General features: G+C 38.3%; 1 protein-coding gene across 1 annotated transcript in view; it reads left to right on the top strand.

Moving 5' to 3' along the window:
* Positions 1-16748, top strand: part of UGGT2 (UDP-glucose glycoprotein glucosyltransferase 2) — a 172626-nt gene that overhangs the window by 20328 nt on the left and 135550 nt on the right. The window contains exons 6-9 of the mRNA XM_005882398.2: positions 3188-3362; positions 6747-6843; positions 14134-14206; positions 16600-16700. Of these exons, the coding sequence (XP_005882460.1) occupies positions 3188-3362; positions 6747-6843; positions 14134-14206; positions 16600-16700 (446 nt within the window). The remainder of the gene's footprint in view (positions 1-3187; positions 3363-6746; positions 6844-14133; positions 14207-16599; positions 16701-16748) is intronic.

A 16748-nucleotide genomic window follows, 5' to 3' on the forward strand; every position in this document is an offset into this window, starting at 1 on the left:
ACAAATTTTTGTGCACCGGGCCTCTAGTCTTATATAATAAAAGACTAATATGCAAATTAACCAAATGGCAGAATGACCGGTGGAACAACTAGTCGCTATGAGGCACACTGACCACCAGGGAGCAGATGCTCAACGCAGGAACTGCCCCCAGCCTGCAGGCCCCAGGCCAGCCAAGGCAGGTGCCAGCAGAGACCCCCCCGATTGCCCTGCAGATTGACCCTGATCGCCAGCCAGGCTTAGGGACCCTACCATGCATGAATTTCGTGCATTGGGCCTCTATTTAATAATAAAAACAATTACATAGACATTTTTTTAAATATGTTATTCAAAAACGTTTTTTTTTTATTTCTTCCAAGTATTGCATACAAATGACTATGGGAAGTAGCATGTGTAGCATTCTTGTGGGTGCATTTTCACTCCCATAGAATGTAAGGACCACAGGGAACTGATGCAAACAAACTCATGCTGCTTGTGTGCCATGAGTAGTAAAGCTCTTTGTTTCTGAACTAGTAGTCTCAGGTCTTTTGCCCGGTATCCATGAAACAATAAAAGGCAAACTTATTAGCTTGTAAATTAGAATGAAATCAATTCCTTAGCCTGACAGAAGCCATATATAGTATTAGATTCATACCTTTTTTTCTGTGAATCTTAGGCAATACATTTCTAACATTTTTGCCACTGCTAATTTGTATTATTCCCTTTATAATCTTAGTGAATCTAATAAATGAAAATTTATATTTTTAAATGTAATCTCTTCAGATTTAATGACTATTTTTGCCCAACCAGTGTGGCTCAGTTGGTTGGACATCATCCTGTGCACCAGGAGGTAGCCAGTTCGATTCCTGGTTGTGGCACATGCCCAGATTGTGGGCTCGATCCTCAGTGCCCAGTGGGGGCGTGCAGGAGGCAGCCAGTTGATCTTTCTCATCAATGTTTCTGACTCTCTCTCTCTCTAAAAAAATCAATAAAAACATTTTTTAAAAAAAGACTATTTTCCCTCTTACCCAGTAATTCTCTATAGCTGTAGATTAATTTTTTTTAACCTGTGATATATCCAAGCAGTTTCTGAATTATTCATAGAAACAGACTTTGGAAGGTATGTGTATATGTGTATAGGAAGGCACTTTTCTGTAATGATTCGTGAACAGTTGGTAGATGAACTAATTTTTTCTTTTATATTCAAGATTGATTTACTAGCATTGTTTTATTAGCAGCCTTTCCAGTTACCAATAGTAAATTATTTGAAAACATTCTTTCATACTAATTTCAAAATGTAAGATACCCTATATAGATTACTAAATGTGCCCTGGCCAGGTAGCTCAGTTGGTTAGAGTGTCACCCTGATAGGCTGAGGTTGTGGGTTTGATCCCTGGTCAGGGCATATATAAGAAGCAACCAATAAATGCATAACTAAGTGTAACAACAAATCAATGTCTGTCTGTCTCTCTCTCCCCATCTCCCTTCCTCCCCCTTTCTCTCTAAAACAAATAATCTTTTAAAAAAAATTACTAAATGTACTTTTACAGTACTGATTTGATAAAAATCAAAATTTTAATGATAAGCCATTTAACTTTGTCTCATTTGAGTTCAAACTTATCAGTTGAAATTAATGAGAAAGATTTTGTTTGTTTGTTAGTTAATCCTCACCCGAGGACATTTTTCAATTGATTTTTAGGGAGAGTGGAAGAGAGAGGGAAAGACAGAAACATTGATGTGAGAGAAATACATCGATTGGTTGCTTCCTGCACAAGCCTCGACCAGGGCCTGGGCAGGGGAGGAGTCTTCAACCAAGGTACATGCCCTTGACCAGAATCGAACCCGGAACCCTTTGGTCCACAGGCCAATGCTCTATCCACTGAGCCAAACCAGCTAGGGCAAGAGAAAGATTTTAATAATTTCATCTAGCTTAAGATTCTTTTTCACTTTTTTTAAAATCTGAGGACATGTTTTTATTGATTTTAGAGAGAAAAGAAGGAAGAGGGAGAGGGAGGGAGAAACATTGATGTGGGAGAGAAACATCGATCAGTTGCCTCCCATACGCTACCCTACCGGGGATTGAACCCACAACTTGGGCATGTGTCCTGACCGGGAATCAAACCTGCAACCTTGGCATATCAGGGCGACACACTAACCAACTGAGCCACACCAGCCAGGGCTCTTTTTCACTTCTTAAATTTTTTTAAAATATTATTTTATTGATTTTTTTTTTAGAGAAGAAGGGAAAGGGGGAGAGAGACAGACAGACAGACGTTGATGTGAGGTGGAAAACATCGATTGGCTGCCTCATGCATGCATCCCGACTAGGGATCGAGCTCCCAACCTGGGCATGTGCCCTGACTGGGAATCAAACCTGTGACCTTTCAGAACATAGGGACAGTGCTCAACCAACTGAGTCACACTGGCCAGGGCTCTTTTTCACTTTTTTAATGTTTCTTTGATTACACTTGAGGATTTAATGAATTGTTACTTATATAGGGTGGTGGAAAGGTAAGTTTACACTTGTTTGTGTGAAAAATAATACAATAATTAACAATACAAGAATCAACCCTGTTTCAAGTACTTACAACTGTAAACCTACTTTTATCCCACCCTATATTAAGTACTAATAATCTTTGTATGATATAGTGCTTTTGTTTTGTTTTTTAAATAGTTGAAAATGAAATGTAAGCTATAATAATAAAAATTATATCTTAATTGAAGAAAATACAAATTTTATTTAATTGAAAACTATATTGCTATTATATGTTAGTGATTAAAGACAGTGAAACTTGTTGGAAAAGAAAATACTTATATTCAATTTTGGGTTAACCAAATTTCTTTTTTTTCTGTGACTTAGAAGTTATGCGCACCAAGTATCACAGGAAATTTAAATTCTTTTTCTGTGATAATATATGTGTGCAAATATATATTTTCCTATCTATAATAATAAAAGCATAATATGCTAATTAGACCGGATGACCTTCTAGATGAAGCCAGTGCCGCGAGAGAAACCCGGGTCCCAGGTGTCAGAGGGAAGCCAGTGCTGGCAGCCAGGGGAAAGAAGGCCTCCTCTTGCACGAATTTCATGCATTGGGCCTCTAGTAAATTATAAAGTGTCATAATATATTTCTCATATGCTCTTTACTTTCAGTTCTTTTAAAAGTTTGTGTGGGTTTTTTTGCTTTTTTGTTTTTTTTCTCCATTTCAGGCCCAGACCTTATCTTTTTGAAGGGGATCATAAATTTCCTACAAATAAAGAGAACTTACCAGTGATTATTCTCTATGCAGAAATGGGTACCAGATCATTTAGTAAATTCCACACAGTATTGTCTGAAAAAGCTCAAAATGGAGAAATTCTGTATGTTCTTCGTCATTATATTCAGGTACATGTTTGTTTTGTTTAAGATTATTTTGGGTATAAAAATACATTTCATGATCTTACTAGATTTTACATAATAATTCCCATTAGGAATGTAATTTAAAGATTTTTAAAACTAACACAACTAGGGAGAGGTGACCTTGGTTAAAACATATAGTGCCAAGAAGGGGAGCAAACATATTAAGAGCAGTATGCCATATACGCCAGGTCCCTTGAAACATGTGCTGTGCAGATGTTTCTTCCCTGCAGCGACTGTGTCAAGCAGCAAGGATGGACCAGCTTCCGGCATCTATCCAAAGCTCTCATTTAGAATTGAAGGACATATAAAGAGCTTCCCAGATAAGGAAAAGCTAAAGGAGTTCATCACCACTAAACCAGTAATACATGAGTTTTTTTTATTGTTTAAAGTTTTACATATGTCTCCTTTTTCCCCCTCCCCCTGGCCACTCCCACCCCCAAGGGCAAGCCACCACCGCCCTAGTGTCTGTGTCCATTGGTTATGCTAATATGTATGCATACAAGTCCTTTGGTTGATCTCTAACACCTGTCTCCTTCTCTCCCCCCACCCCGCTCCCCTGCCATTTGTCTCTGGATCTATTTTTGTTCATCAGTTTATGTTGATTATTATATCCCATATATGAGTGAGGTCATGTCATATTTATCTTTCTCCGACTGGCTTATTTCACTTAGCATAATGCTTTCCAGTTCCATCCATTGGAACTGGAAAGCTGTTGCAAATGGTAAAAGTTTCTTTTTTTTTTTAGTGGTGTAGTATTCCATTGGGTAGCTGTACCACAGTCTTTTAATCCACTCATTTGCTGATGGGCACTTAGGCTGTTTCCAAATCTTAGAATAAAAAAAAAAGATTAAAAAGGAATAAAAAAGGGAAAAAAATTATCAACAATAAAATGGCAATAAACACATATCCATCAACAATTGAATATAAAAATAAATGAACAAACGGAGCAGAAACACACTCATAAAAAAAAACAACAAAACAAAAAACAACAAAAAAAAAAACTAACACAACTATCACACTAGTGCAATACCCTCACTGTCCATTCATGTTGTCCAAAATGGCAAGATTTCATTCTTTTTTAAGGCTGAATAATATTCCATTTTATACACACACTACATTTTCTTTATACATTCATCCATTGATGGATAAATAGATTGTTCACATATTTGGCTATGTTAAGTAATGCTGCAATAAACATGGGGTTGCATAGTATATCTTTCCTAGCTAGTGCTTTCACTTCTTTGTGATATATACTCACAAGTATAATTGCTGGAGTATATGAGAGTTCTATTTAGCTCTATTTTTAATTGAGGAGCCATTATACTCTTTTCTATACTGCCAACAGCAATTTCTATTCCCAACAGTGCACAAGGGTTCCCTTTGCTCCACATCCTCACCAGATACCTTTTTGTGGGGAAAGAAGAAATAGAAGAATACAGATTTTTTTTTCACCAGTTGATTTAGCCTATGAGCATTTTTGGTTTGCAAATCTGAATTTATTAAACTACAATTCAAATTTTATATTAATACATTTTCATATGGAGAAAGTAAATATGGATTTAATAAACATTTATCTTTATAACTGAGGAACTAATAATACTCCAGAACTGATAATGGAAATTGGTTATGTGCAATTACATTTCTTTTATGAACTATAACAAAATATGTGGACTTAGAGCTTTGGTTCACTTAGCTACCTGCTGATTGTCTTTGTGAGTGGATAGTCACAATGTATTTTTAAAATGAGCTGTATAAAATTGAAAAGACTTTAAAAGATTTTCAACTTTGTCAGATTACTATAATTATAAATAACCTAGTTTTCTCATGCTATCTTTCATTATAACATATGCCTGAAAAATTAGCAAATAAAATTTTAGTGTGGGCAGCAGTATTAGATAGTTGTCTGCATATCTGAAACTAATTCTTACATCATCTTATTTTGAAATAGAAAAGTCCAGGAATAGTCACTCTGGTAATATACTTACTATTTTTAAAACTGGGGAAGAAGTTTAGAGGGGAAAGAAGAGAATGAAAAGAATAGTAGTATGCCCTTAAGAGTCTCCTTCCCTCTGATTTCTGCCTCTTCCTCTGTCATGTTTAGGATTGCAAATTACCCCTATGCAAACCTGAATTAAGCAAAGACACAGAGCATTCTCAAGGAACATTGCTGAGTGCTAGGTTAAACTGGTTTCCTGACCTTTGAAAGAATATGCCAAATTATAATGATTGTAGCACAACTGATAAGAATTTCAGTCCGGAAGCTATAAAGAAACTTAGACATCTTCAACAATATTATGTATATTCATTCAGCTTGCTTACCTTTAGACAAAAGATGGTGACTTCTCTTCCTTGATAAAGTACATTTAATATTTGTCCTTTATTGGAAGGGGGAAATGAGATACCAAAATTCTGATTATAAATTCTTCAGATAACTCAGTTTTAGGCAATTGTTACCCTTTATTGCAAGAATAGATATAAATTTGTGGCATTTGGTATATTTTAGTCATTGAGAAACAATGGGGAAAAATTTAATCAGGCTGTTCAAGGCACTGAGTTTTTTTGTCTCCTTTGTCTCTACTTTCCAATATTTGCTTTTGGCAACACTCTAGTTCAGTGGTTCTCAACCTGTGGGTTGTGACCCCTTTGGGGGTCGAACGACCCTTTTACAGGGGTCGCCTAAGACCATTGGAAAACACATATATAATTACATACTGTTTTTGTGATTAATCACTATGCTTTAATTATGTTCAATTTGTAACAATGAAAATACATCCTGCATATCAGATAGTTACATTACGATTCATAACAGTAGCAAAATTACAGTTATGAAGTAGCAACGAAAATAATTTTATGGTTGGGGGTCACCACAACATGAGGAAATGTATTAAAGGGTGGCGGCCTTAGGAAGGTTGAGAACCACTGCTCTAGTTGTTCTACATCTAGAAAACTAGCAGATGAATGCCATTTGCTGATTTAGCAAATCTTGTGTGGTTCCCAAAAGCAGGACAGTTTTGTTGAAACATGATTGTATTAGATCCTTGTTAATTAACTCATGGGAGAGATGGGAAAGGTACCAGGGTAAAATAAGAAAATATAAGATATATTTTCATCATAAAAGAGAAATTAAAACAGTAGAGTCATGACAAAGTTTTTAGAAAGTAAAGAAGTTGTCATCAACCAAATTTTTGTTCCTTGATAGACTGGCTAGAGAGAGTGTAAATAGCCCCCAAGTAATTTTATAGATATTTAAATACTTTTTTATTAGTAATTTACCCTAATATCCTAATACACAGTTATACTGAAATGAAAAGAAGATATTTGAGTAAGTATTTTCTCTCTCTTTTTTTTTAAATCAATGTGTTTGAACAGAAACCAACCTCAAGGAAAATGTACTTATCTGGATATGGTGTGGAGTTAGCAATTAAGAGTACAGAATACAAAACACTGGATGATACTCAAGTTAAAAGTAAGTTTTCTCTCTGTATTTGAGTAGAATGAAAATTTGGAGGCTTATATCCTTTTGTTTTTAAAAAATTTTCATGACTAAAATTCTACTCATGTTAAAAGAGGCTGTTGACGGAGTAGACATATTTTTTTGAGTTTGAAGTTTTGCTTATACCCAATGGCTTACCAACCATTTCTATTTTTATTTTTTATTTTTTTAAATATATTTTTATTGATTTTTTACAGAGAGGAAGGGAGAGAGATAGAGAGTTAGAAACATCGATGAGAGAGAAACATCGATCAGCTGCCTCCTGCACACCTCCCACTGGGGATGTGCCCGCAACCAAGGTACATGCCCTTGACCGGAATAGAACCCGGGACCCTTGAGTCCGCAGGCCAACGCTCTATCCACTGAGCCAAACTGGTAAGGGCTTACCAACCATTTTTAGAAACATATTTCAAAATGAGAATATAAGGTACACTGAGGCATTAGACAGAAATGCTTATGGCTCCAGGTGACTGGCCCAGGAGCTCTGCCTGGCCTGATGTGCCCAGCCACCCACCAGGGTGAGGGTGAGGGGTCTAAGAGATCAAAGGCGATCAATAGCTCAGTAAATCTGAAACTCATCGGTAATTCATTTGCCTTAGGAGTGTTTGTCTGAAGTATTCTTCTATATAATAAAAGCCTAATATGCAAATTGTCCCCTCGACTGGGAGTTCGACCGCTCGCTATGACGTGTGCTGACCACCAGGGGGTGGCACAGAATATGGTGGGCGTCGGCTATGCACTGTGACTACTCGCAGGCTACCTGGGGGCGGGGGTGATGGGGATGGAGATACGGTGAGAATGCGGGGTGTCCGCCAAGCTCGCTCTCACTCCCCCTGCTACCCTCCCCAGGGACGCCAGGGCTCCTGTGCCAGGGAAGCCCCCGTGCTCAGGTTCTGGGAGCCCGTGAGGAGCCCACCCTGCACCCGCGCGGCCTCTTCCAGGTGAGCCAGGCCGCAGCCACCGGGACCACAGGGGCTGGTGAGGCTCCCTGTGGGTTCATGCAGAAGCCGGTCTGCAAGGCCGGCTGGGAGAGAGTGCACTGCCCACCTGGCTTCTGTGCAGTGCCACTAAGCGGCCCAGAGGCCCACGCTGCACCCCGGTTCACAGTGTCTGGCTGTACTCACCATATCTCCACATAGGGACTTAGGCACCGTGACTTAGGCAGAGGGGGCTGCCTGGGGACCCAGGGGCCCAGCGGTCAGCTGGGATCTGCCCTTCCACACCAGATGCTTGCGCTTTGATCACTGGTCAGGCCTAGGGACTGCACCCATGCATGAATTTCATGCTCCAGGTCTCTATTTATAATGAAGTTAGGTTGATGGTGTTTTTATTTTCTTTCTTGAAGTGGGGTGGGGGATATTTGTTTAGATGAAGTAGCTTGGTTAGATTTTTGACCTACAAACTAATCTGCTTGTAGTCCTGGGTACTAAATGAATGCTCTAGACCAGTGGTTCTCAACCTTCCTAATGCCGCGACCCTTTAATACAGTTCCTCATGTTGTGGTGACCCCCAACCATAAAATTATTTTCGTTGCTACTTCATAACTGTAATTTTGCTACTGTTATGAATCGTAATGTAAATATCTGATATGCAGGATGTATTTTCATTGTTACAAATTGAACATAATTAAAGCATAGTGATTAATCACAAAAACAATATGTAATTATATATGTGTTTTCCGATGGTCTTAGGCGACCCCTGTGAAAGGGTCTTTTCGTTGCTACTTCATAACTGTAATTTTGCTACTGTTATGAATTGTAATGTAAATATCTGATATGCAGGATGTATTTTCATTGTTACAAATTGAACATAATTAACGCATAGTGATTAATCACAAAAACAGTATGAAATTATATATGTGTTTTCCAATGGTCTTAGGCGACCCCTGTGAAAGGGTCGTTCGACCCCCAAAGGGGTCGCAACCCACAGGTTGAGAACTGCTGCTCTAGACGAAGGACTCTGGAAACCAAAGAAGTTTCATATACTTATGAAAATGTTTTATTACCTGATTCATCAGAAATTTATATCTGATTCTTGGTTAAGAGTTTTAAATTCTTTTATATGCTCTCAGATGTGGCTTCTGCTTCAACTTTGTTTTTCTGTTCAGGATCTGGTCCTGCAAACCCTGCCCTGATTGTAGACTTAGCTCTGGCTGCTCCTACTGAATGTGTTTCCAATAAAGATCTGTATTACTGTGATTTAAGTCTTGTTAGTTAAAGAGTTGCTGGAAAAGTATAGTAGAAATAATATTCAAATTTTATACATTTCTATATAGTTACATATAGTTTTATAATGCTTTATAATTTAATATCTTATTTAAGTCATTTTATTTAATGCCTACTCCTTTTTTAAGACATGTAACACATGCTAGTATAGTAACATAAGGCATTTTCAACCTGTCCTTGAGCTTGTAGAATTTTCTTTAAAAAGTGAGGTGATGTCAGGCTGGTGTGGGTCAGTGGATTGAGCATTGTCCCGTGCACCAGGAGGCAAGGTTTGATTCCTGGTCAGGGCACATGCTGGGCTTTTGAACTCAATCCCCAGTAGGGGGCGTGCAGGAGGCAACTGATCAATGTTTCTCTCTCATCACTGTTTCTGTCTCTCCCTCTCCCTTCTTCTCTCTCTAAAAACATACACGATAAAAACATAATAAATAATGAAAAGTGAGGTGATCACATGTATTATCTATATTACATGTACTATCTATATTACAAATTACATACTAAATTCTGTCATCACCCTTTTATATATATACTAGAGGCCCGGTGCACGAATTTGTGCACCAGTGGGGTCCCTTGGCCTGGCCTGTGGGGATTGGCCTGAAACCGGCTCTCTGACATCCCTTAAGGGGTCCTGGATTGCAAGAAGGTGCAGGCCAGGCCGAGGGAACCCACCGGTGCACGATAGGGGCCAGGGAGGGACCACGGGAGAGCTCCAGGGTGTGTCCGGCCCATCTCGCCCAGTCCTGATTGGGGCTGGCTGGCTAGGGAGGAGCTGCAGGAGGTTGGCCGACTGGGGATGGACTGAAGGAGGGTTCCAGGACATATCTGGTCTGTCTTGCCCAGTCCCGATCGGCCAGACCGAAGCAGCAAGCTAACCTATCGGTGGGAGCGTTTGCCCCCTGCTGGTCAGTGCACATCATAGCGACTGGTCAAATGGTCGAACAAATGGTCAGACACTTAGCATATTAGGCTTTTATTATATAGGATTTGGAATAAATTGTCTCTCCATTCTAGTTGCCACTCCTTTAGTTCAGTTCTTTTTTTCCTCTGTGTACGTGTATCAGCTTCTAACTGACCTTCTCTCTGATCTTTGGTCTTCAGTACCCTCAACCCCCCAACCTCCAAAATAAATTAATCAGTTTAATCTCCACAGTGCTTTCAGATTGGATTTCTTGTCATGGAAATCTGACTTTGTGACTTCACTGGTTAAAATCACTTAGTGGCTCCCTGTAACCTCCCTCCTGAATTTAATCATGGTAGCATAGCAAAGAAAGCTGTTCACACACTGGCTTCTTTCTGCCTTATCACTCTCCCTCAGCCCTCTCTCATTTATATCATCTGATCCTGCAACACTAAACTATACAGAATAACTTCATGTTCCCTGGATACATCCATGTGTGACTCCATGCCAAGCCTTTATGGCCTCCACAGAGTACTTTCATCTCTTTGCATATGCCGTTCCTTCTGCTGACACCTTCCTCCTTTCTCCCACCTCTTTAATTACATCTAAGGCCTACTCATCTCTTCAGACATATGCCAGTCAGTAACTCTGAGATGGTTGCCTATCTTCCTGTTTTGTCAGAGGTTTTTCCTTCCCTATATTCCATAGGGCCTGTGCTTTCTTTCAGAAAAGATTCACACACTCTATTAAAATTGTCTATTTGTCTCTCTCCTTTTCCACCAAGTGGAGTTTGTGTCTCTATTTCTGGGGTCTATCCCAGCAGGCATTAGGCATCATAGTAGCCAGTCAATATATTTGCTTGATGAATGAATGAAAAGGAGGGAAAGGAAGACTACATCAAAGCACCAAAGGTTTTTAGTTGTAGTTCTAGAGATCCAGACCTTCATAAGAGTAAGAAAGGAGAAGTTTAGTTGATGAGCTCTGACAGACTCTCATAGAGAGCAACCCTATGCTGTAAGAAGTCACAAATTCTTATAATCCCAAATGCCTTTTGTATATACCACTCACCACACTGTATACTGCAGTTATTGGTAAGTAAAGAAGAAGTGAGGGTAAGGGATAGGAATATAAAACAGTACATCTTTATTTTTTGAGACTATGACTTTTTTCTAAAGACTGCTTGATTATTTTTAAAGGCATGAGAAATATGCAAGAACTATATTTGTTAGGGCTTGGATCTCTTTCCTGGTTTAAGATCTCAACTCAAGATTTGTTGCAGGCCCTTTGGTTTATCATTCTGGTTATAAAACAGAACATTTTTTAATGCTTAACTATTTAATAAATCAAGCCCATTTAAAAAGAGAATGCACAAAATCTCATTCTGGACTCTGGTGGAGTCCTTCACCCACATAGCGGATGCTATCTTTCTTGGGTGCAGCACTCTCCTCTTTATGGCATCAGCCTGGGGAAATGCAATAGCCCCACCCACTAGACTCCCAGTGGCCCCATCCTTTGGAGCTTGCACCCTGCTGAAGAGTCAACTGCCCATGCCAGAGTGTAGTGGTCCAGGCAGGCTTAGGGGGTATTAGTGACTGAGTTGTATGGCTTTGGAGCCAGTGCCATGCCCCCCACTTTCCTGTGAACCTGAGCTTGGTGGCCTCCCTAGCATGTGAGATCTGCTAGCTCCCCCTTCTGGGCTCCTGGTGGCCCCACCCTCCTGACTCCCACTGGGGCCCTACCCTGCTAAGCTCAGGCTCCAGGCAAAATGTGCAATAGGCTGAGTTGTGTGGTTCGAAGACCTGGACCATTTTTTTTTCCTCCCACACCAGACTGGTGCAGAGCCTTCCCTTAGTTTGTTTGGGCCTGATAAACTCTGCTGGCCTCACCCTGACAACTCCCTGTGACCCCATCCCACCACATAGGTTTGTGGGCATCCATCAGGGGGACAGCTAGACTTGTTATACCCTAGCACTTTGGCTGAGTGGCCTCATAACCAGCACTGGCACCATGCTCAAACATGTATCAATCTGGTAAACACCACTCACGCCTACCTGGTGATTCACTGAGAACCTACCTCATGCAACTTGAGTACCACCAGAGGCGGATCTAGGGGACCTTGGGCCTTTTGTTGACCAGTCCCTGGGCTTGGTGCTGGTGGAAGCCAGCCTTGGTGTGAAGCTTGGTCATTTTCATGCACACCAAGGCCCAGCAGAGGCAACCACAAACTGTGGATGGCTTTGTAACTTCAAACAGGATGCCCAGGGCCACTCATAGGCAACGTCTGGCATTGACCTACACCAGCTCCCTACCAAGAGGCCCAGAAACAGATATACCCAGTGGCTTCAGACAACATCTGAACAGGCTCTAGTTGGCCCCACAAGTGGCATGTCTAAAGGGAGATCTCAGGAGGCATCAGACCACACTGAGGCAAAATCTGCTTTGTGTGATCAACACCTACACAGCAGCTCATACACTGTGGTTGGAGTCAATCCTCAAAATCAGCCAGCCTGAGGGTCCTTCCCACACATGAACAGACCAACAGCAATCAAGATTCAATTACAACAGAAGGCTCACATACCCTGCACAAGGGACATTCCTGGAGCACCCAGCTCATGTGATCAAGGAGAGTGCGCCATTGGTCCTACAGGAAACCTACTACTTAAAGCCACCCTACAGAGACATAGCAGATTGACTTAATACATAGGGACAAACACAAAGAGGCAACAAAAATGGGGAGACAAAGAAACATGCCCCAAATGAAAGAGCTGGAGAAATCTCCACAAAAAAAACTATATGTTTTGGAGGCAAGCAATTTACCAGATATGGAGTTCCAAAAAATGGTTATAGGTATGCTCAAAGAATTTAGGGGGAACTTAACAGCATGAAAAAGAACATAGAAACCATAAAAAAGAACCAGTTAGAAATGAAGAATACAATATCTGAAATGAAGAATACACTAGAAGAAATAAATAGTAGGTTACATGAAGCAGAGGATCAAATCAGCAATTTGGAAGACAAGGAGAAACAAACACCCCATCAGAGCAACAATAAAGGGAAAAGAATTTTTAAAAATGAGGATAGTTTAAGGGACCTTTGGTACAACATGAAGCGTAACATTTGCATCATAGAGATACCAGAAGAAGAAAGAGAACAAGGGATCAAAAACCTATTTGAAGAAATAATGGCTGAAAACTTCTCTAAACTGGTGAAGGAAAAAGACACAAGTCCAGGAGGCTCAAGTCATGGAGTCCCAAACAAGATAGACCCAAAGAGGCCCACCCCAAGACACACAATAGTTAAAATGGCAAAAATTAAAGACAAAGAATCTGAAAACCAGCATGGAAGGACCTGATGTAAGTGAAATAAGCCAGCCAGAAAATAGACAGTACTATATGATTTCACTTATATGTAGAATCTAATGAATCAAAGAAACTAACAAATAAAATAGTAACAGACTCATAGATAACAGACAACAGGCTGACAGATGTCAGAGGGGAGGGGTTTGGGGCTGGGTGAAAAAGGTGAAAGGATTAAGCAAAAATCTTATGTGTGGAATCTAATGAACAAATACTAGTGAACAAAATAGAAATAGAGCCATGGATGCATGGAACAGACTGAGAGCTGTCAGGGGACAAGAGTTGGGGGACTGGATGAAAGAAGGTGAAGAGATGAAGCAAAAAAACATATATATAACACATAGACACAGACCATAGTGTGATGATAGCCAGAGGGGAAGGGGGTGGGAGTAGGTGGAGGTGGGCAAAGTAGGGATAAATAGGGACAGAAAGAGATTGCTTTGGGCGATGGGTACAGGATACAGTGTGAAGATGAGGTTTTGTGGAATTGTACATTTGAAACCTGTATGGTTTTTTTATTTTATTTTTTTTAAACCTGCATGGTTTTGTGAACCAATGTCACCCCAATAAATTCAATTTAAAAACAATAAATAAAAAGAGAGTGCACAGTCAGGAATGCAAGCATGTGCACGTGCAGGTATCATTAAGCTGATCCATGAAGGAAACACAAAGTAAAACAGATGTCATTCAATTTCATTTTGAAGTCTCCTGATATTTGATTACATACTGTTTTTCCATTCTGAAAGTGTTTTTATTTTATTTTGGTTTTGTTTCCCAAATATAGCTGTGACTAATACCACTGTAGAAGGTGAGATTGAAACAAATGAAGTTCAAGGATTTTTCTTTGGGAAACTAAAGTAAGTCTGAAATGAAGTAAAATTATATTAATATACTCTTACATGTGCTTTTTATGGGAATTAATTCAATATGCTCTGTTAGCTTATGTTTCACATTTTAAAAATACACATATAATTGTTTTTATTTATTATAAAAGTAATACACAGTTAATACCAAAAAAGCACAAAATTGAAAAGTAATCACTAATTCAAGAGTGTAAGTATGATTAGACAATAGGAATTGAAAATGATCAAAGTTATCTCTGGCAAAAAATCTAAATCAAAACTTGTAGAATATTTTATAGATGTAATAGGTTACAAAAATCATGGTTAATATTTAGCATGAGCCCTAGCTGGTTTTGCTCAGTGGGTAGAGCTTCGGCCTGCGGACCAAAGGGTCCCGGGTTCGATTCTAGTCAAGGTTACGTACCTTGGTTGCAAGCTCCTCCCCAGCCCAGGCCTTGGTCAGGACTCGTGCAGGAGGCAACCTATCGATGTGTTTCTCTCACATCGATATTTCTCTGTGTCTTTCCCTCTCCCTGCCACTCTCTCTAAAAACCAATAGAAAAATATCCTCGGGTGAGGACACACACATACACATTTAGCATGAAAAAAATCATAATTTTTACTCCTCAAAAGAAGAGAAAATTTATTTCCCTAAATTTCTGTGCTGCAGATTCCCATATTAAAAAGCTTTTAATGTCTCATCTTAATTTCATATCCATGTTTAAGTAAACTTTGAACAATTAAAATTGTGCCCCCCCTTTTTTCCTGCATTACTGATTGAAGACAAGGAATAGGATGGTGAGTACTTTCTGAATATTCATGAATGGGGATCATTGTAGCTTTATATTTTCTCTTATTTACGAGAAGGGAAAGTTTATGATTCCAATACAAAGGCAAAATTAATGAAAACAAAAGTGATTTTATTAATATCTTTAGTTCATGTTTAGTATTACATAAAGGACACTTAAGACACTTATCTACTCTGGTGAGTAGATAACTATATAGAGTGAGGGGAACATTTTTGGAGATTATGCTAATTTATACAGATGACTGAGTTACAGCTCTAAACTGTATTGGCCAAGTGGTATACTAGTGGCCTTAAAAGGTTAATGCATCTTGCAAAATGGATTTATTCTAATTAAGGTATTTATTTAGTAGATAACAAAACATTTTTATTTCATTTTCAGCTGTGTCTCAACATCTCAGAATCCATAGTTCTGTTCTTTTCTAAACATAACTTTTTATGGGAATAAATTGCGCATCCAAAAAGCCTTTGGAGTCCTGGGATATTAGTTTTTTAAGAGGATATACTCAAAGTTAGTTCTTATACCATTACTCAACTGATTTAGGGAAAAGTAATTTTTTTCTTTACGGTATTATATGAATAATATATTTTGACCTGAATTACATAAATAAATTTAGCATTGAAAATTATTGATTATGATTAAATATGAAGAACAATATATCTCTTATAAACTTAATATTACTCCATTATTTAAAATTTTGAGAAATGAGGGGTTAATGTCATTTGTAGTGATTTTTTCTGAAATTTTGTTGCTTTTTCATTATGAGACCAGTTATAGTCAATCTTGATTCATTTTCAATATGTGGTCCTACATTTTAATCAAATTGCAAGATATTGACACTGTAGTATATTTATTTGTTGTTATCTGTAAGATTAATGCATTTCTGAATATATGTTCTATGTATTTATTCTCATTTCACTTTTTAATATCTTCATTTCTCTTTTCTCCTGACATTATTTTATAAGTTGTGATGGTAGCTAAAGTATTTTTTTTAAATAGAATTCTATTTAAATCTGAAATGGCACTATCTTGATTTCATGAGAGATAGAAGATTATACTTTAGATTGTATGTATAGTAAAATGTCATTCTACTACATTATTATTTGGCATTCTCTAAAAGATACCTAGATGTGTTTAATATTAAGCAAAATTATCTTATGTTTTTTATACATTTTATACATGGAACTTTTCAGAAATAGTGTAAGCTCTAAGATCGTATAGGGAGCATTTATGTTTTTCCTTATAAAATATTTTTTATTTTAAACTATAAAAGCAATACTTGTAATTTATAAAATGTTAAAATAAAAAGTATATAACATAAAAACTAATAATTCAGCCCTCACCCTTGGGACCCTTATAGGTAATGTTAGCATGTTAACAATTGAGAGAGGTTTTGTTTTGTTTATATATTGAAAAAAATAGACATATATCTCCCTCATTTATTTTTAAGTTCTGTGGATATAGTTGCATCATGATTTATTCTTTTAATGATGAACAATTAGTTTATAACTAATTTGGAAGAGTTAATTTCAAAAGCATACTGCTTAAATAGTGATTTATAGTAGGTGATGATAATTAACATTACTTACTACTTTAATGCAGAGAAAGATATTCAGATCTCAGAGATAATCTGACAGCATTCCAGAAATACCTGATTGAGAGTAGCAAAGAAATGATGCCTTTGAAAGTCTGGGAACTACAAGGTATAGTATTCTACTTTAACATAGCAGTTTGGTAACTGATCTCTGTTT

The sequence above is a fragment of the Myotis brandtii genome, unplaced genomic scaffold (assembly GCF_000412655.1).
Source record: "Myotis brandtii unplaced genomic scaffold, ASM41265v1 scaffold71, whole genome shotgun sequence".
Classification (NCBI taxonomy): Eukaryota; Metazoa; Chordata; class Mammalia; order Chiroptera; family Vespertilionidae; genus Myotis; species Myotis brandtii.